This window comes from Trichosporon asahii (genome assembly GCF_000293215.1).
Source record: "Trichosporon asahii var. asahii CBS 2479 unplaced genomic scaffold scaffold00071, whole genome shotgun sequence".
In the NCBI taxonomy this organism is placed as follows: domain Eukaryota; kingdom Fungi; phylum Basidiomycota; class Tremellomycetes; order Trichosporonales; family Trichosporonaceae; genus Trichosporon; species Trichosporon asahii.
In genome coordinates, this window is record NW_014040854.1 from 1,362,034 (window position 1) to 1,388,610 (window position 26,577).

General features: G+C 59.9%; 12 protein-coding genes across 12 annotated transcripts; 9 read left to right on the plus strand and 3 right to left on the minus strand.

Annotated features, from left to right (window-relative positions):
- Window positions 1-169: 169 nt before the first annotated feature.
- A1Q1_05402 (uncharacterized protein) lies at window positions 170-1,896 on the minus strand (the record flags this gene model as incomplete). The annotated part of the gene is made up of 2 exons (XM_014322134.1): window positions 170-829; window positions 880-1,896. 2 exons carry the CDS (start codon window positions 1,894-1,896, stop codon window positions 170-172), a joined length of 1,677 nt encoding a protein of 558 aa, XP_014177609.1.
- A 1,763-nt stretch (window positions 1,897-3,659) lies between these two features.
- On the plus strand, window positions 3,660-4,873 carry A1Q1_05403 (uncharacterized protein; the record flags this gene model as incomplete). Its single annotated transcript, XM_014322135.1, has 3 exons — window positions 3,660-3,989; window positions 4,049-4,284; window positions 4,345-4,873. 3 exons carry the CDS (start codon window positions 3,660-3,662, stop codon window positions 4,871-4,873), a joined length of 1,095 nt encoding a protein of 364 aa, XP_014177610.1.
- Window positions 4,874-7,045: 2,172 nt separating this feature from the next.
- A1Q1_05404 (uncharacterized protein) lies at window positions 7,046-10,531 on the minus strand (the record flags this gene model as incomplete). Its single annotated transcript, XM_014322136.1, has 4 exons — window positions 7,046-8,559; window positions 8,600-9,303; window positions 9,358-10,081; window positions 10,123-10,531. 4 exons carry the CDS (start codon window positions 10,529-10,531, stop codon window positions 7,046-7,048), a joined length of 3,351 nt encoding a protein of 1,116 aa, XP_014177611.1.
- A 569-nt stretch (window positions 10,532-11,100) lies between these two features.
- A1Q1_05405 (nucleoside transporter) lies at window positions 11,101-12,688 on the plus strand (the record flags this gene model as incomplete). The annotated part of the gene is made up of 5 exons (XM_014322137.1): window positions 11,101-11,302; window positions 11,517-11,686; window positions 11,736-12,053; window positions 12,103-12,221; window positions 12,505-12,688. The coding sequence occupies 5 exons, from the start codon at window positions 11,101-11,103 to the stop codon at window positions 12,686-12,688; spliced, it is 993 nt and encodes a 330-aa protein (XP_014177612.1).
- A 105-nt stretch (window positions 12,689-12,793) lies between these two features.
- Window positions 12,794-13,592, minus strand: A1Q1_05406 (uncharacterized protein; the record flags this gene model as incomplete). The annotated part of the gene is made up of 2 exons (XM_014322138.1): window positions 12,794-13,546; window positions 13,587-13,592. 2 exons carry the CDS (start codon window positions 13,590-13,592, stop codon window positions 12,794-12,796), a joined length of 759 nt encoding a protein of 252 aa, XP_014177613.1.
- Window positions 13,593-14,154: 562 nt separating this feature from the next.
- Window positions 14,155-16,769, plus strand: A1Q1_05407 (transcription factor; the record flags this gene model as incomplete). The annotated part of the gene is made up of 4 exons (XM_014322139.1): window positions 14,155-14,205; window positions 14,257-14,267; window positions 14,475-14,659; window positions 14,707-16,769. 4 exons carry the CDS (start codon window positions 14,155-14,157, stop codon window positions 16,767-16,769), a joined length of 2,310 nt encoding a protein of 769 aa, XP_014177614.1.
- A 744-nt stretch (window positions 16,770-17,513) lies between these two features.
- On the plus strand, window positions 17,514-19,007 carry A1Q1_05408 (uncharacterized protein; the record flags this gene model as incomplete). Its single annotated transcript, XM_014322140.1, has 1 exon — window positions 17,514-19,007. The coding sequence occupies one exon, from the start codon at window positions 17,514-17,516 to the stop codon at window positions 19,005-19,007; it is 1,494 nt and encodes a 497-aa protein (XP_014177615.1).
- Window positions 19,008-19,040: 33 nt separating this feature from the next.
- Window positions 19,041-20,338, plus strand: A1Q1_05409 (uncharacterized protein; the record flags this gene model as incomplete). The annotated part of the gene is made up of 2 exons (XM_014322141.1): window positions 19,041-19,553; window positions 19,616-20,338. The coding sequence occupies 2 exons, from the start codon at window positions 19,041-19,043 to the stop codon at window positions 20,336-20,338; spliced, it is 1,236 nt and encodes a 411-aa protein (XP_014177616.1).
- Window positions 20,339-21,161: 823 nt separating this feature from the next.
- On the plus strand, window positions 21,162-22,181 carry A1Q1_05410 (uncharacterized protein; the record flags this gene model as incomplete). Its single annotated transcript, XM_014322142.1, has 1 exon — window positions 21,162-22,181. One exon carries the CDS (start codon window positions 21,162-21,164, stop codon window positions 22,179-22,181), a length of 1,020 nt encoding a protein of 339 aa, XP_014177617.1.
- Window positions 22,182-23,048: 867 nt separating this feature from the next.
- A1Q1_05411 (uncharacterized protein) lies at window positions 23,049-24,044 on the plus strand (the record flags this gene model as incomplete). Its single annotated transcript, XM_014322143.1, has 1 exon — window positions 23,049-24,044. The coding sequence occupies one exon, from the start codon at window positions 23,049-23,051 to the stop codon at window positions 24,042-24,044; it is 996 nt and encodes a 331-aa protein (XP_014177618.1).
- Window positions 24,045-24,530: 486 nt separating this feature from the next.
- A1Q1_05412 (uncharacterized protein) lies at window positions 24,531-25,433 on the plus strand (the record flags this gene model as incomplete). Its single annotated transcript, XM_014322144.1, has 1 exon — window positions 24,531-25,433. The coding sequence occupies one exon, from the start codon at window positions 24,531-24,533 to the stop codon at window positions 25,431-25,433; it is 903 nt and encodes a 300-aa protein (XP_014177619.1).
- Window positions 25,434-25,659: 226 nt separating this feature from the next.
- Window positions 25,660-26,544, plus strand: A1Q1_05413 (uncharacterized protein; the record flags this gene model as incomplete). The annotated part of the gene is made up of 1 exon (XM_014322145.1): window positions 25,660-26,544. The coding sequence occupies one exon, from the start codon at window positions 25,660-25,662 to the stop codon at window positions 26,542-26,544; it is 885 nt and encodes a 294-aa protein (XP_014177620.1).
- Window positions 26,545-26,577: the final 33 nt, after the last annotated feature.

The window sequence follows — 26,577 nt, forward strand, 5'->3', positions numbered from 1 at the left end:
GAAGACAGGATGATTGCACACATAGACTAGGCAGGTTACACTATTACACAGGGTACATTCTCACAGTTACAACAGATGCACACTCCTTGCACATTACGTCGTTGAGTCTATAATCGTACTTTGTCTGGAAAGACGTTGATAGAGCGCGCTCCTCGCTCGCCCCTCCCGCTTACCACGGCCGATCCCGCGCCTCCATCGTATCCGGGCTCTGCACGGGCATTCCGCCCAGTAACCCCGGCACACTTCCACTGCGTCTCGGCAGTCCGGGGATCTTCCTCGGCGAGCCCCGCTGCCCTCCCCCAGGCATGCCACTCACGCCGCCCGCGGTGGCGGGTGCGCTACCCAGTTCGTCCTGAGTCCAGAGCCTATCTTTGCCCCTCTCGCGGCGCTCTTGGCGTTCTGAGGGGTCAACGAGCCCGCCGAGTCCGCCGGGTCCCTTCTCCCCGACCAGGATCGCGCGCTCGCCCCCGACCAACCCGCCCGGACCGATCGCGCCGGGGCCAATCGTGCCGGGCGTCAGCGTGCGGGCCGTCTTGGGTGCGATGCCGGGCGGCGCGGCGGTGCCGGGCCGAGCGATTGTGACGTACGGCGGGTGCGTGGGTGATAAGGCTGGAGACTGGTCGTCCGTTAAGTCGGTCCGGATCGCGAGCTTGCGGGGTGGTTGGTGGGAGCGGGATTGGAAGAGCGGCACGAAGCCGTTCTCCTCCCTGTCTTCGGGGTGGGGGTGCGTCGGTGCCGCCGGCGGTGTGGGGGACGGTTTTGAGCGGAAGACGAGCGACGGCGTACCGAGAGAATGGTACGTCTTGAGAGCGACTGAGAGTTCGCCGAGCTGGGGTTAGCTCCGAAAGGCTTTCTAAGCTGGACGATTGCTGCACTCACCCTCGCCATGATGTCCTCCACGCCCTTGGCTCTCTTCTCGAGCTCCCTTGCGCTCTCATCACCATTATCCTCCTTCTCCCCGTCCTTCTCTCCCTTCTCCCCTTTCTTGTCCCCCTTCGAGTCCTTCGAATCTTTGCTGTCCTTGCTGTCGCGGCTCTCCTTCCCGCTTCGCCACCCCTCGAGCGCCAGGTGCCGCTTGCCAATCTCCTCCTGCGCCTGCAGCACTGCCTCGATCTGGCTGCCGAGCGCGCGAGTGACTCTTGTTCCGCTCGGCTCCAGAGCGCCGTCGAGCATGGAGGAGACGGGCCGACTTTCCTCCACCTCGTGCTGTTCTGGTGAGGGAGCCAGCGGCGGGAGCGCCTGGGCCTGCGCGCCTAGGCCGAGGGCGGGCGAGGACTGGGAGCGTTCCGGCGCAGGACGCACAAAGTTGGCGACGATGTGGTCGTGCGCTGAAGGCGGGGGACCATTGGCGACGATGAGCGGCGGGTGAGACTGAGTCTGCGTTGTTGACATGTTGGCTGGTAGAGCAGGCTCAGGGAGCTTGATCGATTTCGATTTGTCCTCGGTGTCCTTTTCCTTATCTTTCGTATTCGTCTCGTTGGCCTCGGCGTTCGTGTCGTTCTGTTCTTTCGATGTGTCTGGCGGTGGTGGTGGTTGTGAAGCACGTTTGGAGCGAGTAGGCGACGGCGGCTCGTCCTCGATGACCGAATCCCTGTTGCCTGGGCGCAGGCCCGCGGCGTGCAGGAACCGGAACCAAGTGGCGCCAGCCTGGCCGCCTGCGAATGACGAGTTCCGCCGGCGGGACTTGACGCTCTTGTCGTCCGTCTCGCTCATTGCTGATGGAGTCGTTGGAGACACTGGCGAAGTCGGACTGATGGGCGAGGAAGGTGGAGGAGGATGTGCAGTGGACGACTTGCGGCGCCAGAACCCCCATCCGCCCCCGGGTGCAACTGAGCTGCGCCGCCGGTTGGGACTCGGGTACCCCTGCGTTACCGGTTCTGGTAAATCCGAACTCATCGTGACTAGCTAGTCTCTCCGCTCTCTTCTTTGCGGGATGGATGGTGATGGCGACGAGGAGACGAGTGATGGAGAGGAAGGAGGATGGGACGAGGACAGATGCGCAGAAGGTGCAGCGCGGTATGAGGAAGCAGGCGGCGCACACGGCTCCGAAGACCAGATCCGTTGCTTCGACGCTTGCGCCCCCAGGTCAACTCACAGCTTTCATGCACTAAGGGGAAGGCTGAATGCATACGTTGGTCTCTTCATCCAGCAGGGAGTGCTTATCGTCTCTTGGGGCCAAGCTCAGTCGGTGCTGCGGCGGCGCAGACGTTGCTGCGGCAATCACGTTGCTGGTCTTGGCTGAAGAGGGAAGGACCGGCTGATGAGGGCCCAAAACAAACAGCAGTGGGGTGGCGACATCACGGGAACGGCTATCAGACGGTCAGGAATAGCATCGACATGTATATACCCCACAAAGGCCCACAAGGTCATTCACCCGGCAACTGAACGCCGACTAACTGCAACATGCAGAAAGGCGCGATCTCGTAACATGTCATATGTAATGTTGCTAGCATGGTTGGGGACGCACGCAAACGTCACGGGAAGTCACAGGCGAGTTTCAGCGGCTGCCGTCGTCTCACACTTCTCATTCGTTCTCAAACCGTCCCCAACGCCAGACACAGTTCGGCAGGCCTCTACGCCTCCTAACGGCCCGAAGTCTTGCTCAATTGCAGCAGGTTGACGCCAGGTGAGAATCGAAGCTTGCAAGGGTCGGCCCGGTCCGTGCGTGCAAGGGATATCATGTCGGCTTTGCTCCATTCCTCCTGCTCTCCGATACCCTTTCTTTCTGTTGCCCGAAGAGGATACTCACCCAGCTCTAACCTGCATCGAACAACCTTGCGGGCGCGAGGACGTGTGGAAGAATCGAGGATGGGAGGATGGAAGATGAGGGCGTGAAGGCTATGTGCATCACTGTGTGTGTGGAGGAAGGCGAGACAGCTGACTGGATCTGTGGGGCGGTGACCGATCGCGTCAAGACTCAATCACACCTGCACGGAGCGTTGGAAGCGGTGAGTGGACGATGAAGGGACGGCTGTGCGTGTGTGCGTTTATTGTTCTCTCGCACTGTTCGGCGTTGCCCACGTCGCTTCGGCCGCGTCCAGGTTGCGCGGGGTCGATCATGCCTCCGCGCACGGTACGCACGGCCCGACCACGCCTTCCGCAGGCGTCAGCGCCCGCCGCGGGCCTGCCCAGCTCGTGGGGTGTGGGTGAAACGTTGCCCGCCACGCCTAACCTGATGGGCCTGACGCCCCCAGTGGCGAGCCGGCGGATCACTTCCCGAGTGGGATGTGTGATGGACTCTGGGGGGCGAGTGTCACTTTGCCTTCACCTTCCAATCACTCATCCGACACCTCAATCTGCCTTCACCACTCAATCATCCCGTTCTCTCACTGACAGCATCTGATTGCTCACTGACACCATACTGACAGCGAGACTGAAGCACTGACAGAACATATAAACCGCCCCCTTCTTCTTCCTGACAGCGCACAACCATCCTTCCCTCTTCCCTGCTTCCCCATCCCTAACACCCGACCCGAACACCCTTGCTCAGCACTGATCCGTCGCTCAGACCCTTTCCTCGTCGCCACCGACTTGCCGAAAACAAACACGCTCCCTCTGCCTCGACACCAACTTTTTCATCTCCCACCTCATCTTTGAACAACTCGTCAAACGTGAGTCTGCCATCAGCTTTGAAAAGGAACGTTCCGAGCTGACCTCAGATGCCGGTCGCGCGCATCTGCTCCAACAAGGAGAACTCCTTCTGCCGGCCCGCTGCTGCTATCCGCGCTAAGGCGGCCAAGGTCAAGGCCAAGGCTGGCCTCGCTGCTGGTCTCGGACTCGGCCTTCCCTCGCGCCGCCACAAGCGGAGCACCTCGATCCAGCGCGCCAAGGCTGCTAACAGCAAGCCGAAGGCGAACGCGAAGCTCCAGTCTTCGAACGCTTCGCACGCTGCTCCCAAGTCCTCGGAGGGATACATCAAGCTGCCACTCAACCTCTCGCGCCCGGCTCTGCCCCAGGTCGCCGAGCTCGAGCTCGAGGGAGACCTCGTTGTGAGTGACACTTACATCGCTTTATAGCCCGCTTCAATCAGGTGGTTAGCTGACTCCAGCCCTCGACCTTTGTCGTCGACAAACTTCAGCCCATCCTCTCCGGCATGCTCCTCGCCGCGGCCCTCTTCCAGCCGTACCCCGGTGCCTCCAAGTCTCGCACTGAGGGACGTCGCAGCTTCGCCTTCGGTCTCCCTCGCTCCGTCTCGCACCTGAACGTCTCGGGACTCGAGCCCGACCTCTGCCTCGCGCTGCACCGTCCCGGATCGACAGAGGCGCTTCAGATCTTCCCCACTCAGTAAGTCGCAGTGCCACCAGGCAATGCAGCTTTCGGTCAGTAACTCGCAGCTAACATCAGCCGCCTCGTCTACGCCTCGCAGTGCGCGTACTTCCCTTCCCTCCCTCTCTCCTACCCCGGCGACGAGGAGGACCACGGCCTGGAGACCATTCCTGAGGACGACGCTTCGGTCTGCTCTTCCGCTCCCTCTTCCGACGCTTCCGACGCCTCCGGCGCCGAGAGCGACGACGACTCCGCCTCCGAGGCCAGCGCCGACCTCCACGCCCCGTCCTACCTGCACCTCCCCGTGCTCGGTCTCGAGGTTCCCTCCCCCGAGACCTGGGAGCTGGTCCACGTGCGCCTGCACTCGTCTGACGAGTACTGCTGGCAGAAGCAGTTGCTCGGCCTCCCTGCCGCCGACACTCCCGCTGCTGCTCGCAAGGCGCTGTCTGGGCTCGAGGCCGGGGAGCTGTTCCAGGTCATGCGCCGAGTCCATGGCGCTTGGCAGAACTGCTGTGCTATCGGCGTCACGAACGAGAAGGTCTGGGAGCAGCTCGGGAGCGCGTGGGCCGTCGTGATCGACGTGATCAAGGCGCGGGCTACGGTGTAGGAGCGACGCCAACCCGGCCCAGTACCATCAAAGTTCAAAGTTACTCCCATCTCATCGGATCGCAGCTCACCTCACGAGTCTCGTCGATCACAAGGTTTTCTGAGCGAAGGACTGCGGCCGAGATGGCGCGGAAAACGAAAGTCGATCAAGTAAGCACAATGGCGTGCTTTATACCCCTGGCTGGTTAGTAAGCTTGTAGAGTATCAGTTGTAGCGACCCAAATCACAGTAGTCCCCCATGTATTGCGTCTCGTCTCCGATCGCGGCCTTGCATGGTGCAAGCAAACAAGTTCCGAGGTGGAAAGTTCCCGCTGATAAAAGTGGTCAGCACCGTGAGATGCCGCTGTCCAACCAGGGTCAGCCGGCCAGAGCCGAAAGGCACGGTGTGCGGACCGGCGTGTCGGGTCGGAAGCTGGGTGGAAGCAGGGTGCTGAGTAAGGCAGGCGAGACCTCCACCGATTGCATCACCGGAACCACATATGAGAACGGGGCAGCATGCTCGCGACTGGAGGTGCATATGTGAGCACCAACTCTGTATCATGCTCCGTCGCTCCATCCCTCTTCTTGCTCGTTCTGTCCGGACTCACATTCCGACTGCTACCACATACATCCGCACTATGAGCTCTGCCGTTCCCAAGACTATGAAGGCTGTCCAGGTGAGTTGCTTGGTGGGCGAGGAGGTGCGATGAAGGCAAAGTATGGCCGGCCGCGTCGGCCGGTGCATCGGTGTGCACTGGACATAGTCTTGCCAGCTGGGTTGGCCCGCGTCACCAAGGCTGCGAGGGGTTGAGAGCGGTTGTCGAGCTCGCAGGATTGTAGAAGGCAGGCGGTCCTTTCGGCTGGTCTGTCTCAAAGGCATCCTAGCCTCAGGCAGCCATCACTAGATATAGATCGGCAGATCGTCGTCTCCTGCCAGCCCAGATCGCTTCCTTCCTTCTTGACCTGCCTTCTCCCCCTTCTAGCCTGTCCCCACTGATTCTTGTGAGCTTTTGCTAATGTCCAGGTCGAGGAGACCGGTGGCCCCGAGAAGAATGTGATGCGCGAGGTCCCCGTCCCGCAGCCGAAGGAGGGCGAGGTCCTGCTCAAGGTCGAGTGGACGGGAGCCAACTACATTGACAACTGTGAGTGGGCTGAGGCTGCTGCTGCTTTCAAGAATCTTGTGACCCGCATGAAGTCTACCAGAGCAGGCCCTCCATCAGCCAGCTATTCACTGTTCGTCGAAGCTGACGCCAGACCGCCGCTCCGGGCTGTACAAGCTCAACCTCCCCTTCACGCAGGGCCAGGACGTGGTGGGCACCGTCGCCTCCGAGCCCTCTCCCAATCCCAACGGGCTCAAAGTGGGCGAGCGGGTGTGGGCGCCCGCCGGCGCCTCGTTCGCCGAGTACACGGTCGCGAACGTGAACCAGGTTGTGCCGATGCCCGAGGGTGTGGACCCGAAGGATGGCGTGTCGATGTGCACCGTTGCGCTGACTGCTGTGACGCTGGTGCGCGAGGCGTACGCGGTGAAGAAGGGCGACTGGGTGCTGGTGCGCGCCGCGGCGGGCGGCGTCGGTCTCGTCCTGGTGCAGCTGTGCAAGCACCTGGGCGCGCACGTCATCGCGACAGTGTCGACGGACGAGAAGGCGCAGCTTGCGCGCGAGAACGGCGCCGACGAGGTCCTCCTCTCCACGGCCGACAGCGCCGAGAACGTGAAGAAGATCAACGATCTCAGCAATGGCGGCGTCAACGTCGTCTACGACGGCGTGGGCAAGGACACGTGGGACGAGGACTTTGAAGTCACCCGCGTCGGCGGCACAATTGTCACGTTTGGCAATGCCTCCGGACCCGTCCCCGCCTTCTCGCCCCTCAAGCTCAGCCCCAAGTGTCTCAAGGTCACGCGCCCGACGCTGTTCCCCTTCATCGCGAGGCCGGAGGACTTTAAGCGCCATGCCGACGAGGTGTCCCAGCTCGCCAAGGACGGTGTCCTCAAGTTCAAGGTCCACAAGGTCTACCCCTTCACGGAGGAGGGCGTGCGCCAGACCCAGATCGACATCTCGGGCCGCGGCACGACGGGCAAGCTCCTCATCCACGTCAGCGGGGATGACTCGAAGCTCTGAGCTGTAAATCAGTAGTAGTAGTAATAACATATGCAGAAATACGCGATGCGTGACTAGGATACATCATTATACTGAGTCTACTCCTCGGGCTCGGGCTCAGACTTGGCCTCCTCGGCGCCCTCCAGGCCCGTGGCGCCAGCGGCGCTCGCGCTTCGACTCGCTCTCGCGCTGCCCCTACTCTGCCGACTGCGGCTGCTGCGCTTACTGACCGGCGGCGTGGCCGCCGACGCACTCTTGCCCGCACGGGTCGAGTTAGACGTAGCGCGTCCCTTCGCTTTCGCCAGCGGCGGCGCCTTGCCCTTCTTAGCGGGCGCCTTGGAGCGGGCCGTGACCTTGAATTTAGCGGGAAGAGGGCCGCTCGACGGCGGCTTCTGCACCGTGAACTCCTCGCTCGAGGTTGAGGGCGGGACGACCTCCTGGCCCCTAAATGTGGGCGGGTCGAGCATCACGTCCATGTCCGTCTCGTCCTTTTCCTCCTTTTCCTCCGTGGCCGTGGGCTCGTCTCGGCGCAGCGGCGGCTCAACGCGCATCGGCCGCGTAATGTCCAGGGGACGACAGCCGACGTACCAGCTCCCTGCCCCCCCTGGGGTGGTCGGAGGGGGTACGCCGCGCCGCGCAATGCAGAGGAACGCAAAGCCGTCGCTCTTTGCCTCTACTTCGAGCGTCTCAGCCCCCGTGCGCACCAGGACGACATCGCCGTGCTGCGCTGTCATGTCGCCGGCGCGCATCTTGCCCCGGCGCAGCTTGATGCACACGCTCGAGCCGAGGATGAGCAGGGCAGTCGTGCTGTTTGGCGGCAGGGGGAACTTCGGATGCACGACCACGCTGGGCGCCGGCGGCAAAGCGGCAACGAGCAAAGAGTTGAACTCCTCTGCGCCTGCGTAGACGCGGCCAGATCGCTCGTTCAGAATCTCCATGATGTCGAGCGTGACGCGGGGAGCTTTCGGCCACGGGATCGAGGGCGCGGAGGGGAAGTGTGCCAGGTCGGGAGCTGTGGCGCCCACGGCCAGGGTGTAGAAAGGCGACAGGGCGAGCAGGTCGGGTCGAGCTGACGTTGCAGGTAGCATGTGACGAGCAAGAGGCACCTCGTCCTCGCCCTGCAGCTGTAATCCCTCCAGTACAGCAGTCACGATCTTGTAACCCTCGGCCCCGTCCGAGTTGAGCAGGTGTGACGCCACAGTGCCGGCGCCAAATCCATCGAGTTTGTGCTGCACCAGCTTGACATGGTCTGGGAAGACGGTCGTCGTCGTCTCAGCCTGGAAGGGCCAGTCGGGGTTGCCAACGTCGGGGCGTGGCCCCGTGCAAGGCGTAGCGGTGCGCAGCGCCTCGGCGCCGTATATCCGCCGCTTCGGCATGTCCAGATGCGAGCACGCCTGGCACAGGAAACCAAACCAATCGTGTCGCTCGTTCGCCAGACGGCACCGCTTGCACACCCACGAGCGCCAGAAGTCGCGCCCAGCATCCCACCGCGTCACATCTGCGAATTGCTGCAGCGGGTCTGGCGGCATGAACGTCAGTCCGAGCTGCTCGGGCAATATGCGTGCCGCGGCGCGGATCAAGCCGGGATAGTTCTTAACGGAGAGTCCGGCAGCTGGAGAGTCAGTTAAACCGAGAAGAGAAAGGTAACTCACGAGGAGGTGTCACGGGGCATCCGACGTTAACGCATGCCTCGTTCAGGCAAATGTCCAGATCGCGGTACACGCGCTCCGAGTAGCGCTTGCAGCTGTCGCACTGCACAGGCTCAGGGTCCTTCGTGCCATCGGCAGCGGTGGTCGGTGGCCGCGGGTGCTGCGCGCCGCGCATCGTGGTCGAGCCATGCACATTGCGGCCCTTCACTGGCCATGCGGGCGTCGCATTGGTCGTCTCCTCATCAAACACGGGCGTCTCGACAGAGCGCTCCGGGTCGTCCTTGGCCGCCCACCACGGCTGCGGCTGCTCGCCAGTGCACCACTCGAAGCGGAAGACCCACCCGACAGCATCATCGGCCTCGACTGGCTCGACCCACGCCTCCACAATCCAGAACCAGCCGAGTGTCACCACCGCACGGGGAACCTTGAACGGTACCTCCGCGAAATCGTCCGCGACCGCCACCGCGACAGGTGTCTGCGCCCGCTGAGCCATGAGGAGGGCCTCAATGACTGGCGCCTCGGGGTTCTGGATCGGCGCGGACAGCATCGTAGGCTTGTCGATCCCGACTCCATTCGTGCCGTTGCTCAGGTGACGACCCTGATCCGCTGTCCGGGTCATGGCGTCGTTGTAAGCGTCCGAGATGTTGTCAGGCAGTGCGGTGACGCCGTCGTTACCGTCGTCAGCCGGGGCCACTGGCCTCAGTTGCCTTTTTCTCGGCACGCCACTGGATGTCAGCTTATCCCAAGCCAGGCCAACTCACATGGACGTAATAATGGTGCCGATGCGCTCGCCTGTGCCCCAGTACGTCCGCATTTCCAGCGGCGGTTGCCCCTCGAGGACGACACCTCGAGCTATCCCACTAGGGCCTATGGACACGCTGGCACCCGGGGTCGTTTGCGGTGCACGGAACGCCTCGACGGCCGAAGCGAGCGCCCTCCGCCTGTCCGCCCACACGGGCGCAAAGCCGCGCATGTCGTGCAGCTCGGGGCGCCCATTGTTCCGCTCCACGGCAGCAAAGTGCGCCGCGTCAGCCTTGGATGGCGGGACGTCTTCTGGCCGCGCGAACTCCATGTTTGCACCGGGTAGGCCGGTCTTCTGGACGCGCGCACGGGGTTTCCGGAAGCCCGTTCCGTCAAAGTTGAGCAAGCTGGGGTCGACCTCGTCTGATGCCGACAGACGACGCTTCTTCTTGACCCGCTTGCCGCGACCACCATCGACTGCCGCGGCAGCATCCGACTCGTCTTCCTCGCTGTCGCTGCTGGGCGGCGGCGCCTTGGCCTTCCCTTTTCCCTTATCGCTGCTGGAAAGGGCTCGCGCGATCATCTCCGGCTTGCGCGTGACGGGTGCAGTTGGCATCAGATGCCTGAGCTCCGCCTGGTTGCACTCCGCTCCACTGTCCCGACATCTGGCACAGGGGTAGGACCGATCACAGTGCTGAGCTGCCTTCATGCAAGCAGCACATGCGCCGGGGATGAAGAACACGACTTCTCCTGGATGTCAGCTTTGCCGTCGAGAGATAGCTTACCTGTGGATGGGGCGACCTTCATCCACACTGTGGAGGGGTCCACACGCGAATCGAGCTCCGCAGGCAGATACCGCGGCTGCTCCAACAATCCCAGCACCGGGTCTGTTCGTGTCCGCCCCGGCGTCCACGTCCTGTTCGGGATGATCTGCGGAGGGTACACCGCATCATGCATGGACGAGCCCGCTCCGTTCTGAGCACTGCTGGTCCCAGCTATTCCTGATGCGGGGAAGGATGGACTAGGAGCATCAGCATCGGCGTTCGGTGGTTGAACCCACGGCTGTAATGAGCTGGCCACAGGTGGCGGCGCGATAGACGACGGCGGCGGCAGAGGCTGGCCGAGATGAGGGCGGGGAGGAGGTGCGGCTCCATTTTGCCTCTCGGGATGGGAGTGGATCCTGTTGGCTTCCATGGTGAAGGATCTTGCTGCCACGGAACAGCCGTCGCGATTGTTTCGATTCTTCCCCTTGGATCAATATTAGGTCAAACTCTAACAGCCACTTTGGATGTCCCGTTGCCGACGCTGGGGCTTTACGACTTGGGCGCCTGGCGAACTGAGATGATGCTATTGATCGCCAGTTGAACGCCGCAAGCAGTCGTGTCGGTTGTGATGAGAGATCTGTCGACGGTGGTGGTTGTTGTCGAGTTGACTCACAGGAGTCTTTGCAACATTACAGCCTCGTGCTCGCCCAGTGCAGACTGTGATCACAATCTCGGACGGAATCAAAATGGCCCGTCGACCGGTGGCTCACGGCGCGTCTCAATCGGCGGCGTCCAGGATCGAAAGCTGAAGCCAGGCACGCCCAGGCTTTGTATTCAGCAGGGATGATGGCATCCTCCACCCGTTGACGACACTCTCGCCGCAGACTAGTAGAGACGCTCCTGACCGCCTTCCCTCAACCTGCGTAACGGTCTTCCTTCTACCCAATCTCTCATCCCTCTTCACCGCCTTCGCTTGCCCTATCACCATCTCTACTCACCATGCTGAGCAGAATCAGAAATCAGTTCAGCAGCCAGTGTCACGACGACTACGAGCCAGTACAGTCGGACGATGGCCCCAACCTGCCGCCACTCGAAATACACAGGCAACGGCCACAGCGTGGCGAAATGCAGAGCCGCAGCGGTGGTCTCGTAGTCGCCTGCTTCTGGGCTCTTGGAGCGGGCATCCTCCTCAGCTGGAACGGTGCGTGCTTTTGCTGACAGCGAGCTGACCAGCAGCTCTGATCTGCACGTATCCCCTCTTCACCTCGTTCTTCCTCTTCGGTCCGACGAGATCAAACCTCGCAAGTTACCTCAGCACCGTCTACTGCTTTAGTAACCTGCTCTTCCTCGGCATCGCCCAGCGGAATGCCGGAAAGGTGAGCTCTCCTGCATACTGACTTGTTGCTGACCTAAAGACGGCACCGACGAAACGGCTGCGATGGTCACTGATCCTGATGCTTGCGACCATGATCGTGATGGTCTTCCCTCTGCTGTCCAACATCCTTCCCTCCATGTCGACCTCGGGCTCTCCGCTGCTGCTTCCGATGCTCCTGCTCATCGTGCTGGCGCTCTCCCTGTCCACATCGTACCTCCAATCAGCAGTGTTCGCTCTCGCTGCCCTCTGGGGCCCCAAGGAGACGTTAGCTGTCATGAGTGGCCAAGGAGGAGTCGCCTGCATTGTGTCGCTCGCCCAGGTCTTCCTCGCCATGGCCGAGTCCAAGAACGCTGGCATCCCAGAGAACGGGCATGGGTCCACGAAGGCCGCCCAGGCGCTCTGGTTCATCGGAGCCATCGGCACCATCGCTTGCATCGCTGCTCTCCGGTACCTCGTCAGCCACCCTGACTACGTGATCGTGCTGGCCCCTCTCGCGCAGCGAGAAGTCAGCGTCGATGTGACGAGCAAGGACATGACGAAGCGTGTGTTCGCTAAGAACATCACTCTCGAGTTTGCTGTCGCTTTCGTTTTCACCGTCACTCTGGTGAGCTCATGTGACGCATCAGCAGCTGACCACAGGCTATCTTCCCTCCCATTACAACGACGATCATGTCCGCGAGCCGCAACCCGCCATGGATTCTGCAGCCAGCCATCTTCATCGCGATTCACTTCTTCATCTTCAACTGTGGGTACAGGTAACTAAACTTTCTGCTGACCCGCAAGTCGGTGACTACGTCGGACGGACATTCATTCCCGGAATGCGCTGGGCCATGTCGCTCAGCACGAAGCAGATTGTCATCCTGTCTTGTCTGCGTGTCGTCTTCTTCCCGCTGTTCCTCCTTTGCAACACCCCGGCCCGAGCATACGAGCGCCTCTGGGTCTTCCCCGACGCTTTCTACTTCCTCATTCTGCTGGTCTTTGGCATCACCAATGGGTAAGTTTCGAGAGTTTCCATGAACTGACATCAGCGCCGTGGGCTCCATCTGCATGATCTTTGCTTCCTCACCCGAGCTCAACCCCGTCATTGGCGAGGAGGAAAAGGATCTGGCAGGCACTCTTGCCGCCTTTTCTCTCGTCGCCGGTCTCGCGTTAGGGAGCCTGTGTTCATTCGCTGTCAACTACGCCATCAACGGCAACCCCTTCGGCGGCTAGACAGATGTCCGTCCCGCTGGAACACTAGGATCATTGATATATCTGTACATGATGCCCATAATGCCTACAGTGTATGCTATTGTAAAAGTCTCGAAATCACCCACATTAGTCCATCGTGTTGTCTTCCTCGTCGTCGACGCCGCCCTCGCGGGCCGCTCCCCACTCGGCCTCGTGCACAAACTCTTCCTCCTGGTACATCTCCTCGTCCTCAGCGTACTCGGCCGTCTCGTTCATGACGGCGTTGGCGATCTCTGCAGGCTGGACGGTATTAACGAACTGCAGCAGAGACTCGGGGACTTCGTCGAGGATGGTGGGGGCGATGACGCTCTCGACTATCGTGTTCATCGTGTCCTCGTAGGGCATAGGCAGCCGCTTCTCGGCATCTTCAAGCACCTGCTTGTCAGTTTCAACACAGAACAACCAACTCACGAGATAGAGACCGACCTGGCTCCTTGGGCCGAGGTTGCAGACCTGGAGCAGCTCAGCCTTGGTGAGGCCGTAGTCTTGAAGTCCATCCGCAAGCTGAGCCACACCCTCGGCCGTCTGGCGGGCAGTCACATTGAAGTCGGCGCACAGGTACTTGATGACCTCGTCCTGGATCCAGATAGCCTCGTCCGACTTGCCGCGGCGGGCACCCTCGTCCTCCTTCTTCAAACCCTCTTCATCAAGATCAGGTACATCAGGGACGTCGGGGACATACGCTCCCTTCTTTGGCGGGAGGTGTTCGCGCGCAAGTAGGGCCTGGCGGTTGGTGTGGTTGCGGACCGCCTCCTCGAGGAAGTCGTTGTCCTTCTTGGTGCCGATGAAGTGCTGGAGGACCTCGTAGTTGGACAGGTGCTGCGGCGGGTTGTTCGAGATCTGCGGGAAAGTTAACAAACAAGCGTAGGTAACTCTTTACCTTCATGATGGGCCTCGATGCACCGGTCTGGGGCCGCTGACGTTGTTGTTGCAAGATTCTCTGGCCGTGCCGGTCGGCCTCCACTCTTGACGGTCACTGCTCCTGAGCTTGCCTTGCTAGAAATCTGAAGGTGGGAAGGCAGGGTGCCACAGGCGGTATTCCCGGGGGTGGAAGCGCAGGCTGAGCGGCTGGCGGCAATCTGCTCCCGCTTGGCCTCCACCGGGCAGCGGCTCTACAGTGGAGCATGGTCGAGTCCACCGCCCGACGCGTTTGGAAGAAGGCAGACGCGACTGCACGCTCATGACGTCTCAGTCCTCTCACCACTGTCCCACCACAGCAACCTGAACCCCACCACCGAACATCTTCCCCCTCCTCCCCGCCAAGGCATCATCCAGCCATCCACCTCCTCCGCCGCATCGACGTCTTCCCCCTCCTCATCGACTGCATCCATACGAAAGCATACCCATCACGGACGACCGATCCGTCCGCACTACCCACACCCATACCCCCGCTGACCAACTCGATACATTCCGCCGTTTGCACCGTCGCGTAGCAGAGTCTCCCCGCCATGGGCAAGAAACCCGCCGTTGCGGGCGAGGGCCCTAACACCATCTACAAGGTGAGCATCCAGCAGCTTCAAATCCCCGTGGACCATAGCTAACAGACACAGGCCACGTACAGGTACGTTTGCGATGCATGTCGGCGCGAAAAGTCTGCCGCGATCCGGCAAACATTCAAACATTACGCGCGTGCTAACCACATTAACTTGCAATGTTAATAAAACCTCCATCCGTTTTCCAGTGGCGTGTAAGTGTCCGGGCCTCGGTCCCGCGCATCCTTTGCGTCGCGGGCGAGTCGACGCGTCCCGTGTATGTGTACTAATGTCAGCCCCGTGTACGAGTTCATCTGCCGCAATGTGGCGGTCATGCGCCGCCGGTCGGACGGATACCTGAACGCGACGCAGATTCTCAAGGTCGCCGGGTTCGACAAGCCGCAACGCACGCGTGTGCTCGAGCGCGAGGTCCAGAAGGGCGAGCACGAGAAGGTCCAGGGAGGATACGGAAAGTACCAAGGTATGTTTTGCTGCATATTTGGCTTGAAATGTTTGGGCTAATGTCAGGAACATGGGTTCCCATCGAGCGCGGGCTTGCGCTCGCGAAGCAGTACAACGTCGAGGACCTGCTCCGGCCGATCATTGACTTTGTGCCGTCGTCTGTGTCTCCGCCGCCGGCGCCGAAGCACACGGTTGCTGCGCCCTCGAAGCGAAAAGCGGAGCCGAAGCAGGCGAAAGACGTTTTCAGCGCCCCGAAGCGGCAGCGAGAAGCGACTCCCGAGTCGGTCGCCGCGTCCCGGGAAAGCGACTCGCCAGGGGATGCCATGTCCGAGTCGGCGACGCCGTCGCCTCTGATCGGCTCGAGTGCGCTGCCGCCGAGCGACGCCCCGATGCCGCCGAGCAGTGATGCGATGGACGTCGACCACAAGGCTTCCTCGAATGGGCACTCGCGCAAGCGGACAGCGGACATGATGGACGTCGACCAGTACGAGCAGATGCGGAGGGCGCGGGGGAACAGCGCTGTGCACACGCCCCCGCACGGCAGCTCGCCGCGCAACTATGGCGGTATGCAGGGACCCCTGACGCAGGACGAGTACAACGACATCATCCTCAACTACTTTGTGTCGGAGTCGACGCAGATCCCGTCCGTGTTGACATCGCCGCCGTACAACTGGGACCCGAACGGTCCCATCGACGATGACAACCACACGGCGCTGCACTGGGCCGCGGCCATGGGGCGTGTCCGCGTCATCAAGCTGCTGCTCTCGGCCGGCGCACGCATCTTTGACAAGAACAACCTTGAGCAGACGCCTCTCATGCGCTCCGTCATGTTCACAAACAACTATGACCTGCGCAAGTTCCCCGAGGTGTTCGAGCTGCTGCACCGTTCCACGCTTAATATCGATAAGCAGAACCGCACAGTGTTCCACCACATCGCCAACCTGGCTCTCATCAAGGGCAAGACGCACGCGGCGCGCTACTACATGGAGGTCATCTTGTCGCGTCTTGCCGACTACCCGCAGGAGCTCGCGGATGTTATCAATTTCCAGGACGAGGACGGCGAGACGGCGCTGACGCTCGCGGCACGTGCGCGCAGCAAGCGTATCGTGAAGGCGCTTCTCGATCACGGCGCCGATCCCAAGATCCGCAACCGGGACTTCAAGTCGGCTGAGGACTACATTCTCGAGGATGAGCGCTTCCGCTCCTCGCCAGACATCATGCTTGGCCGCACTCTGCCGCTCGCATCGAGCAATGCAAACTCGCTGGGCGCCTCCGTGTTCTCGGGCTACTCCCACCCGCAACTCTACACGAGTGAGGCGGCGCGTCTCGCAGGCGGCCAGTACCTGAGCGACATCACCACGCACCTCCAGTCCCTGGCGCGGAGCTACGATGCGGAGTTATCAGCCAAGGAGCGCGACATCCTCCAGGCCAAGGCGATGCTGACGACGATTCACGCCGAGGTCACCGAGGCAGGAAGACTGCTGCACAACCTGGAGGAGAAGGCGAAGCCTCTCGAGACGCGGCAGGCTGAGCTCTCTCCTTTGGTCTCGCAACTTCGTACGAGGTTGCAGGAGGCGCTGGCACGTGGGGCTTCGGACTGGCTGAAAGCTGAAGCCGGACGGGAGGCGCGCTGGCGTGACGGCAACGACCCCAGCCAAGCGGGCGAGGACTACAGCGATTTGGAGGCGCTTACCGCTGTGCCGGAAGATGCGAAGGGGGAGGAGGAGCGTCTCCGTGCCGAGATCGAAGCGAAGCGAAAACGCCGAGCGGAGCTTGTTGAGCGGCTCGTGAAGGCGCAGACTGAGGCGGGCACCACGGAGAAGATGAGCAGGTACCGCCACCTCATCGCTGCCGGATGTGGAGGGGACGTGTCCGCCGCTGATGTCGATACACTCGTCGGCCAGATCCTGGAGACCCTCGAGATGGAGGCAGCCGCGGCGCCCGCCCCCCCGAACCCACCACAAACGCCCAAGCCCGCTGCGTCCCAACCGGCATCACAGCCCGCCGCTCAGGCAGCGCAGTCATCCCAGCCCTCCCAGCCCTCCCAGCCAGCACCCCAGACTCCAAGTGGCCAGACTGCCACGGCGCAGCCGCCCGCAACCCCCACGCCAGCGGGAACGAAGGCCTAGTGGGCCACTCCCACGTACCCGGCGTATCCGGCGTATCCAGCGTATAGCCCGCAACGCGCAAGCCTTTCCCCGCCCCAGTCCCCGCACCCCGAGTATAGGCGGTACTACTGGAACCCTTAGTGGTTCAGTGGTGCCCTTGTGAAGAAGTTAAGTGAAAGTAGTATTGTAGCTGTGATAGTCTTGCGAGACTTGTTTGACATGCCATCCGTGTAGAGTATGCCGACTAGCACTGAGCGGAGCGAGGTGCAAGGGAGCCGTGCGAGGGAGCCGCAAGTTGCCAGCCTACGTAGTGCACCGCTGTTTGCGAGGAATGAGGAAGAACCCTAGTTCAGAGAAGTCAGGCGCGCCTGCAGATACTGGCCGGTCTATCCGCGCCCGTGTTGAAAATGTGGGGCCTCCACTTTTTCATGACGCCAGCGACCGCGAGTTTGCCACCAAAATAATCCGAGCTGCTCGCTCAGTCATCATCGCAACTACTCTCGCAACACTTTGCTACGCCGATAGAAGCAGACGGCAGGATGAGGGATATACCGATGGCCTCGCTTGAGGGCCTGCCGGGCGACGTGATGGCGCATATCCTGGAACTGCTGCCGGCGTCAGACTTGGCGAGGTTGCGGCTCGTGAGCCGGATTATGGATCGACGGGTGAGTCTTCCCTCCATGTCTTCCCTCTCTTCTCCACCACCGATGGAAGATGAAGCTACGGTGGGATGAGCATAGCTAACACCAGGTTACGCACCAGGGCATGCCCCTCTACCTCTCACAACATCGCGTACGGTACACTTCCCTCACTCCGCCGGCCGACAAATGGCGACCAAAGGACCTGTTCAACTTGCAAGCCCGAATCCAACGAAATCTGAAGGATCACAAGATGCACGCTGTTCAAGTTGGGCAGACTTGGAATCGGCGCTGTCTCCCCGTCATCTCTCTCGACAGTGACCGGCTGATCATCGGTGCCGGAGGTGATATCCTGGTCCACCACCTTGTCCCACCCTCTTCAACGTCCAGTTACTCGCCATCGACATCTCCACAGTTCCCGCCCCTCCGCTCCCTTCCCCCGTCACCTACCCACCAGAAGAAGGGGAAGAGAGACAGGACGACGTACGCTCCGAAAGCTGTCGCCTCGGCACACGTCTATCCTCTCTCGAACCGGAGTGACAGCGACATTGTCGGTCTGCATCCCCTTCCCTCTGGCGAAGTGATTGCGGCACAGTTCGACGGCACACTGCAGCGACTCAACCTCTCGGGTCAGTTGAGGTCTACAGCGCACTACCAACATCCCAAGGAACACATCTACGCCCTCTCCGGGTACGACGACCACTTCCTCGCCCTGTCCTACGGCGTCGGCAGCCTCTACAGCGCGCGGTCACCATGGCTCCCGCCCATCGAGTTTGAGTTTGAGGAGCGGCCGTGGTCCGGCCTGCTTACCTCTGACAAGGCCTTCGTCGGAATCCGGGGCGAAGTGGCCATATTCAACCTCCGTCCGGACGGAGTCGAATATGCCCAGTCCCTGCGTGCCGATGGCTCTTCCACCCCAGGGACCGAGTCCGACGACGGCGTCATCGTCATCGACTCGCTCGACGCACTCGACTCAGCCCTAGGACGGACGGCACGCCGATCGACGCCGTACTCCATTGCCCTGGGGAATGATCCGTACACGGTGCTGAGTGCGTGGCACGACGGCTTTGCGCGCCTGCACGACCTGCGCACGGGAAGCTGCGAGATGGAACTGAGCGATCCGTGGCAGGACGCGCCGCTATATTGCGCTTCCTTCCTCGGTGAAAACTCAGTCGCGACCGGCGGGTCGCAGCACGGTATCGTTTCTGTGTTCGATATCCGCACTGCCAAAGGGTATAGCGTGTTCACGCCCGAGGGCAAGGGGTCCCCGGTCTACGGGATGGTCGCGGAAGGGGGGAGGGTGTGGGGCGTGAGCGAGCGCCGGGCGTTTGTGTGCGCTTGGGACGAGAGTGGAGATGCCCGGGGAGGCTTAAGAGCGCAAGACGATCTGCAGGAAGTCTACGAGGAGCCTAATGGCCATTACGGATACGGACGGGGGAGGGGAGGAGGAAGAGCAAGAGGGAGAGGACGGGATGGGAAGGACATTCCCACTGCATATCGACGGAGAGGGGGAAAGTGGGGCTGGACGGTCGGATATGGAGAGCATGCCAAGGAGACCTGTATGGGGTACCGACACGAGGACAATGGGACGACGCTGTTCGAGACCAAGGTGCCGGTGTAGACTTAGATAGATTTCTAGACTTGCTCAACCCTCATGCACATTGTCGTTGGCTGGGCCGAATGGGATCAACGAGGAGTGACGCGTGTACGTGTGGTTATGGCGAGTCGCCTCCCACCGCAGACCGTTGTTTGGCTCCGTGCACCTGTGCTACGCTTTCCCGATCTGCCCAACTTGTTTCCCGTCTCTTCACTTACCTTGCTCATCATCAACATCGCCCCACCTCGAGGGTCTTCCAGCGCAAGCGAACTGCAATCTCCCTCCCCTCGTATCCCTTTCCTCCCCTTTGACAGCAGCGTCGCCCTCCCCTTTCTCTCTTGTCGTCCCCTTCCCTGCAACCCCTTCCCCGAATACCACCTTCACCCTCTCGCGCCAATCGATCTAATCTATCGTCGCATGATGTATTTCGACTGGGGCCGCTTCCCCCACATCCTCGACACCGTCGTACTCGCAGCGCTCGGCAGTGGCGACGACCAGTTGGTTCGCACACTCCGCCTGACTCATCGCGCCACGCGGGACTTCATCGACCACCGTATTGTCCAGCATGTCGTTTGTGTCCAACGCCCGTTCGCCCTCCGCACTGTCGTCGGACGCGTTCGCCTTGCGTTTAGGAGCCTGAGGTCGCCGCCCGTATCCGCGCGTTTGACATGCACATGGGATACAATATGACTATGCGCCCATACGTTGATCACTACAAGCCCTTCAAGCTTCCCAATCTTCGATTCATGAGGGTGTTCTCAGTTCATCGCGACGGGGACCCGAAGTTTTGGCTGCCAGACGATGCCAGAGGTCTAACAATGATTTACCTCGTCACCAAACCCTACAACAACGGCTACTCATGGTTCGTCTTCCGGGCCAAGACACCTACATTCGCATCTCGCTGCATTACTCTGGCACCCGGAGCCTACTGCATGAAGGGCGAAGACGACGACAGCCACTCCGCGGAGCAAAATGACATCGATGCTTTCACCAAACTCGTGGGGAAGAGCCCGGCCGACTTGTCACTCGGAAAGGGTTTCATCGGCGCCATCATGAATTCTGGAGCACCAGTCCAGAGGTTGAGTAATCGTACTGGCCTTCCATTCTATCCAGAACCACCTGTGGAAGACTGTGCTGTGGTCGGGCCTCGAGATCTGGCGAAAGACATGCTCGATAAGTTCACAAACGACCGTCATACTGGGCAGTACCCCTGCAGATTTGTCACGTTGGTCGACTGGCGAGCGGAGCTGTCCGATCATGTCCGACGAAGAGTGGTGGCTGATCGAGTCCATCCCCAAGGGCTGCTGGGAGCCCTAGAGAGACTAAGAAACCTCAGGCACCTTAGACCTCGCTGACTACCGCTATGTGGGCACAAAGGTGTAAAAAGATAGCGTGAAAAGAGGATCATTTGATGTAGGTTATTGTACATGCAGACTTGTTCCGTGTTCCGATTCCAAGTCCAAGCGTGAGCTGATGCGCAGTTGCATGACATGAACATGAATCCGACTTGTCCCACCGCTCCGCCATCGCCGAGTTTTACGAGGACATGTACCGTTCAACAGTTCACAATTTCCGGAACAATTATCGAGCACTGAGCTGGGGCTCGAGGCGCAGAGAACTGTCCCAGGAGGAATGGCGGATAATGGAGTCACTCCCTGGGTGTTGCTTCGACACTTATACCGTACACGAGACCGCCTTGTATAGCTCCTGAGTAGATTTGTCTGTAATGCACGCAGCAGCAGGTTCAGGTTCAAGGGCAATCACAGAGAGCCCGCCTGACTCGCTTAGGTCGGCAAGATAACGACCGTCCAATTAACCGATCGGCCTGCCCTACCATGACGTTGCTTGGGTGCGTGCAACTGAGGAACCCATAGTCAAAAAGCTGCTCTCCTGGTAGCGTTTGCACTCGCTCTCTCAGAGGGTTGACAAGTTCGCGATCGATAACCCGTTATGCCGAAGGGTCAATATTGGGAGGCGCTCAAGCCCCAAAGCGGATATACTGGCTGACGCACGCCTGAGTCCATATCCCTCCGTCATGGCCCCGCACTCTTATTTTTATCACCCTTCTGTTCACCAGCGCATCAATTCGCGTCTGTTCCCTCCGTTATCACTCCGGGATTTCACACCACCACTTCTTCGCCACCTCCGCCGTGTCATCACCTCTATCGGCTCCGGCACATGGCTCTTGATGCGAATCGCTTCCCGCACCTCCTCGACGCCGTCGTCAACGCGGTCATTGATGGGGAGGACGAAACGTCAATTCATTCATTGCGTCGGACAAACCACTCAGTGCGAGACTTCATCGACCGCCACATCGTACGCCACGTAGCCTGCACTCGGCGGGATGACGAGGTGTGCGATGAGAACGGACGCCCACGCCGCGTCTTCGCCGTCTTCACCGCCGTCGGCCGTGTGCGCCTCGACTACGGTCGGCCACGAGTAGCTGCACGCGTGCGCACGCTCGACATATACGCAGACAAACTCGCTCTCTCCCTACCGGCGCACCTGCACACCTGCGAACCCATCCAGTTCCCCAATCTGCGATACGTGCGGATGTTCTGCGACCGCTGGACAGAGTTGCGGGGCTGGATCTCTCGAGACGCCAGCGGTATCACCATGATCATCCCCATCACGGCCTCTCGGGCGAGCTTCTGGAGCATTCTCCTCTACGCTGCCCCACGGGCCTTTCGTCGCTGGATTACTGTTGCGCCTGCACAGATGTTCTCGGATGGTCGTCCTGACGAGCCGTTCACGTGGTCCTCCGATCCCCTGGAACGGTCCAACGCACCCGAGGACACAGCTACGGGGGTGAATCACTCCATCCTTCATCAAGACCCGGTCGAGACCAGTGAATTCGCCGAGCTCACTGGGAGGAGACCCTCCGATCTGCCCTTCGGAAAGAGTTTTGTTAGCTCTGTCCTGACGTTTGAAGAGGCTGCAGAGGAGCTCAAGACCGACCAACAGCGAGCCCTAGGGCAGGTCACTATCAGAGACTGTGCCCTCGCCGGACCTGAGAGATTGACCCGACACTTTGTGGACGAGTACAGAAGCGAGTCATGGAATCCTTGTCCTGAAGAATACCCTTGCCGCTTTGTGACCTTGTCGGGGTGGAGGGCGCAAATGACGGATGAGGAGTGGGAGCTCGTTCAGTCAATCCCCAAGAGCTGTTGGAAACTGTCCGAGGGTTGGTATGCATAATGCGTTTGGTATCTAAGAACGTGGAGTGCTGGCTCTCTCGATAACTACACCTCCTACAGCGTCTACCCCACCAAACTGCACGATTGCGTGACAGTTTAGCAGAGACTGTGACCTCTTACCAGCTCGTTGAGAGGAAACCCGCAAATCTTTCTTCGGTCAGGACTTTGTGGGTGCCGTGTTCACCTACGGGGAGACGGCACAGGACGTTGATATCGGAATCGAAGAACGCCCCGATCATGTGCGCCGGCTTCCGCTCAAAGACTGTGCCATTGTGGGACCCGAGAAGTTGACGAGGAGCTCTGTGCAGGAGCGTTTAGTGGCTGCCCATCCGTGCCGCATGGTCTCACTGTCGGAGTGAAGGACGGCAATCTCAGATGAAGAGTGGGCGCTCATCGAGTCCATACCCAAGAGCATGTAGAGAAAGTGACGAGAACAGAAGCTTTGAGCTTTACGCTCCCCAGCGCTGATGCAATCTTTGAAGAACGTGTCCTGGAGACTTCGTTCCATAGGGGTTCATCGAGGAGCTAATGACCAGTTGACTCAACATGAGCGTAGGGCATAGGGCCTGGGGTTGATGGTTGGGGGCGCAGTACACGCCGTTTCTGAATCCGCACTCACACTCCGTCCTCTCTACGTCTTCGCTGCTTCGCACAGTCCGCCATAAACACCATACTAATCGACAACATTGCTTGCCTTCAATACCCTACCACCATCACGTCTTGTTCAGCAGCACACATTGCCGATCTCCTGACATTCTCTCACCGAGTCTTCGACTGCTTGCCTCCTGCAATCGCCGAACGTGGCCTTCCTCCCCTTTGCCACCCGACAGTGAAGCTACCCGACAACTGCCTTATCGAGCCCTCTATGATGCGCCGCCTCGACTGGAAATTCTACCCTCACCTTTTCGACACCATCCTCACCCACGTCCTGGAAGATGCCTCTGCCGAAGCCTACGTCGTGCACGGTATACCCGCACCCACCGCAGGTGACTCACTCTTGCGTGCCTTGCGCTTGACGAATCACGCTATCCGGGACGCCATCGACCGACGTATTGACAACCACGCCGTTGCTCTTCTTCAGCCTCGCGTATTGTATACATTCGTTGGCAAGGTCAAGCTATACAAGAATCCTGAGACGGTGGCACGTGCTCGTGTCCTCGACGTTCACCCGGGCTCCGCCAGCAAGGTGGCGCCTGCCCACCGCTATCGCTCAAAATTCAAGTTCTCGGGGGCCAAATACGCACGCGTGTTCTCTGAATCTTGTGAGGAGGTACTCGACAGGATCATTGGTCAGAACTCGCAGGACCTAACGGTCATCTACCCCGTTCTCGAATTCCAATCATACCGAGAGCGTCGCATCGGCTCTACCCAAATCAAAGTCACTCGCACCATCACCTTGCTCCCGGTCAACTTGGGATCGCGAAATCAGAGCAGGACCTGGGTTAAGCCAAAGTCGGAGGGGGACGCAGAGCATCTGGCTGTCTTTCTGGCCGCGCCCGGCGCCGACACCCTCACCCAATCGGACGACATTTATGAGTATCCGATGGCCCAGTTCCGGCACGGCCTCATGACTCTCGCCTACGACATGATTTCATCAGCCCGGAAGCTTGCTCCTGGCAGAGTCGCCACCGTAGGACTCTTGGAAAGTATCCGGGCATCTGCTCCTCAGGGCTCCAACTGCGCCGAGTGGTATACCTCATTTGAAGATCTCGCCTTCGGCAACTCGTCATTAATGGGCGCCCTGCATGCCCACCGCTACAGTTGGGAAGAATGGCGCGATCAGCTCTCACAGGAAGAGTGGAGTCTCATAGAGTCGATTCCCGGGGTTTGCTGGGATACATACACCGTGCACAGCAATGAGTAAACATGTAGAGGAACGTGAATGTACCTTGTATGTAGCTGGCCTTAGGCATCGCCGACCGTTGGATTGGTTGGATCATGATGTGTGTGGAGATAACGAGGCCGCGGAATTGACCGAAGCATCGTCCCTGAGCGCCAGGCAACTTTGCGTTCGATTTGCGTTTGAAATGACAACGTGCTGAATACTCCGCTGCTGCATTGTGTAACTGGCACCCAGCCTGAGCACATGGTACGACGTTTAACAAGGTGAAGTTCGAACACACTCTGCACTACACAGCGTCTGTCGGTGCAGCACTTGTGAAGGGGAAAGTACGATATTTGTAATGCAGCGCTTGACAGATCGATCGGTGTTTGCCCCCGCGAGGCGCATTTCGACGATTGTGCACGTCCACATTGCCTTGCTCTCAAGATCTGGTCTGTCTTTTCTTCCTTGCCCGCTTCAACCAGACATCAGAGACCCATAGCCTCAAGCCGACGTCAAATAGACCTCATGCCGCCCGTCCACTGGGACATCAACTTTCCCCACATCCGCGACGCTATCCTGGACTATGCCCTCGAAGATCGGGACGACAGCACCATCCGCGATCTGCGGTTGACGCAGCGCGCAATTCACGACTACATTGACAGCCGCATAGTCCAGCACATTGAGTGCTCTGTGCAGTCCTTCAACCTCACAACAGCCATTGGACATGTCCGCCTCGCCTTCGAAAGTGAAAATGTTGCGTCATTGGTCCGCGTGCTCGACGTGGTCAAAGGCAGCAGCAACGATGTGAGAGCATGGCCTGCGGCATCATTTCCTAACCTGAAGTACGCAAGGCTTCTCTGTCCTGGACACCGCATGGTGCTTGACTGGCTGATCGCGGACTCCTCGAATGTGATTCTCATTATCCCCATCGTCACCTCAAGGCCCGAAGCCCCCTACCAGACTCTCAGAATACACACTGGCCCTTCGGTTACCAGGACGATCACTCTGCTACCTGCTCCGGAGAACAGGCGGCCGCTTTCGACAGAAGATATGGAGGACCTCACCGCCTTGGGCAACCGTGTCGGGAAACAGCCGACTGGACTCCTCCAATACCGCCGTGGTTTTGTTAGCTGTATCACGACGGTCGACATCGTGGACGATGCCGATACCGGAGAAGGATCCGACCAACCGGAGTACATCAGGGTGGGAGGTGGTTCAGGTTCCTGCTTGCAGCGGATTAAGAATTGTGTTGTCGCTGGACAAGCGGACCTGTCACTTGCAATGGTGATCGAAGTTGAGCACTACGGCGGTCCCGCCTGGAGAATTGACCGGCGATACGTCTCAGTGGTGAAATGGCGAGAGGAGCTCTCGAACGAGGAGTGGGACTTGATAGACTCCATCCCCGAAAGCGTCTGGAGACCTAATTGAAGTGATGCACAGTTGATGATTTTCCGGACATTGCTGATCGGAGTGCGACGAAAATGAGAGCAGCGATCGCGGTTGTCTCGATCGTCTCGAATTGTCTCGAGGAGTGAGGATTGATCGTCGTTTGAGTCCGTGAGTGCACGTCGGAACGCCCTCCTCCTTGTTGGTGTGCACACGTCAACTCTGCTCATTCTTTCAATTTATCTGTTGCTGTTTAGCCCTCGGAATGATGCCGCCACCAGCCTGGGACATAAACTTCCCGCACATCCGGGACGCCATTCTCGACTATGTGCTCGATGAGCCAGATGACGAGACGATCAGAGCCTTGCGGGCTGTAAGCCGCAACTTCTCCGACAACATCGACAGTCGCATTGCCAAGCACGCGGTCTATGTCCTAGACCCTCCGGACGTTTACACCTACATCGGCCGAGTACGACTTCCGTTCGGCAACGGAGAGCTCGAGGATCGAACCCGTATCCTGGACGTGCGCCCCGGCCGCTGTCTCTACCACGGCATGAGCCCGTCAAAGATACTCCCCGTTCACTTCAGAAACCTGCAATACGCCCGAGTGCTCAACGCAAACTGTGAACGCATCCTGCTGAATCTCATCAGTGTCAACCCTGGCTTGACAGTCATTTACGCCGCTCTCCAGGCGGCGTTTCGCGCGAATAAGCCCGTCGGAAACAACTCTCTCGGCACCGTGCGGACCATCACTGTCCTTCCCCTCAACATGGGTTACGCCGCGATTCCAACCACACCTGAACCGCAAACACTACTCGAGGCTCGGGCGGTGTTTGCCTTCGTGCAGCAGACGAGTGCGGATACACACGATGAGGTCATTTATCATTACAATTCCTGGGCGAACATCAAGAAGGTTGGGGTCCAGTACTGCGAGAACGATGTGCGACAATGTACGCTTGCGGGGCCCTCGACGACGGAGTGGGGGTTCAGTGACGAAGCGGAAGTCTTTGACCGCATGACGGTGCATTACTACGACAACAAGAGGAGACTGGACCATGGGCCTCAGGTGCGGCGTATCAGTTGGTGGGAGTGGAAGCAGGAGCTGTCGGCGGACGAGTGGGAGCTGATAGCGTCTATCCCGGACCACCCATAAAGAAGTTCATAGTCTGTGAGATTGCATCGACTT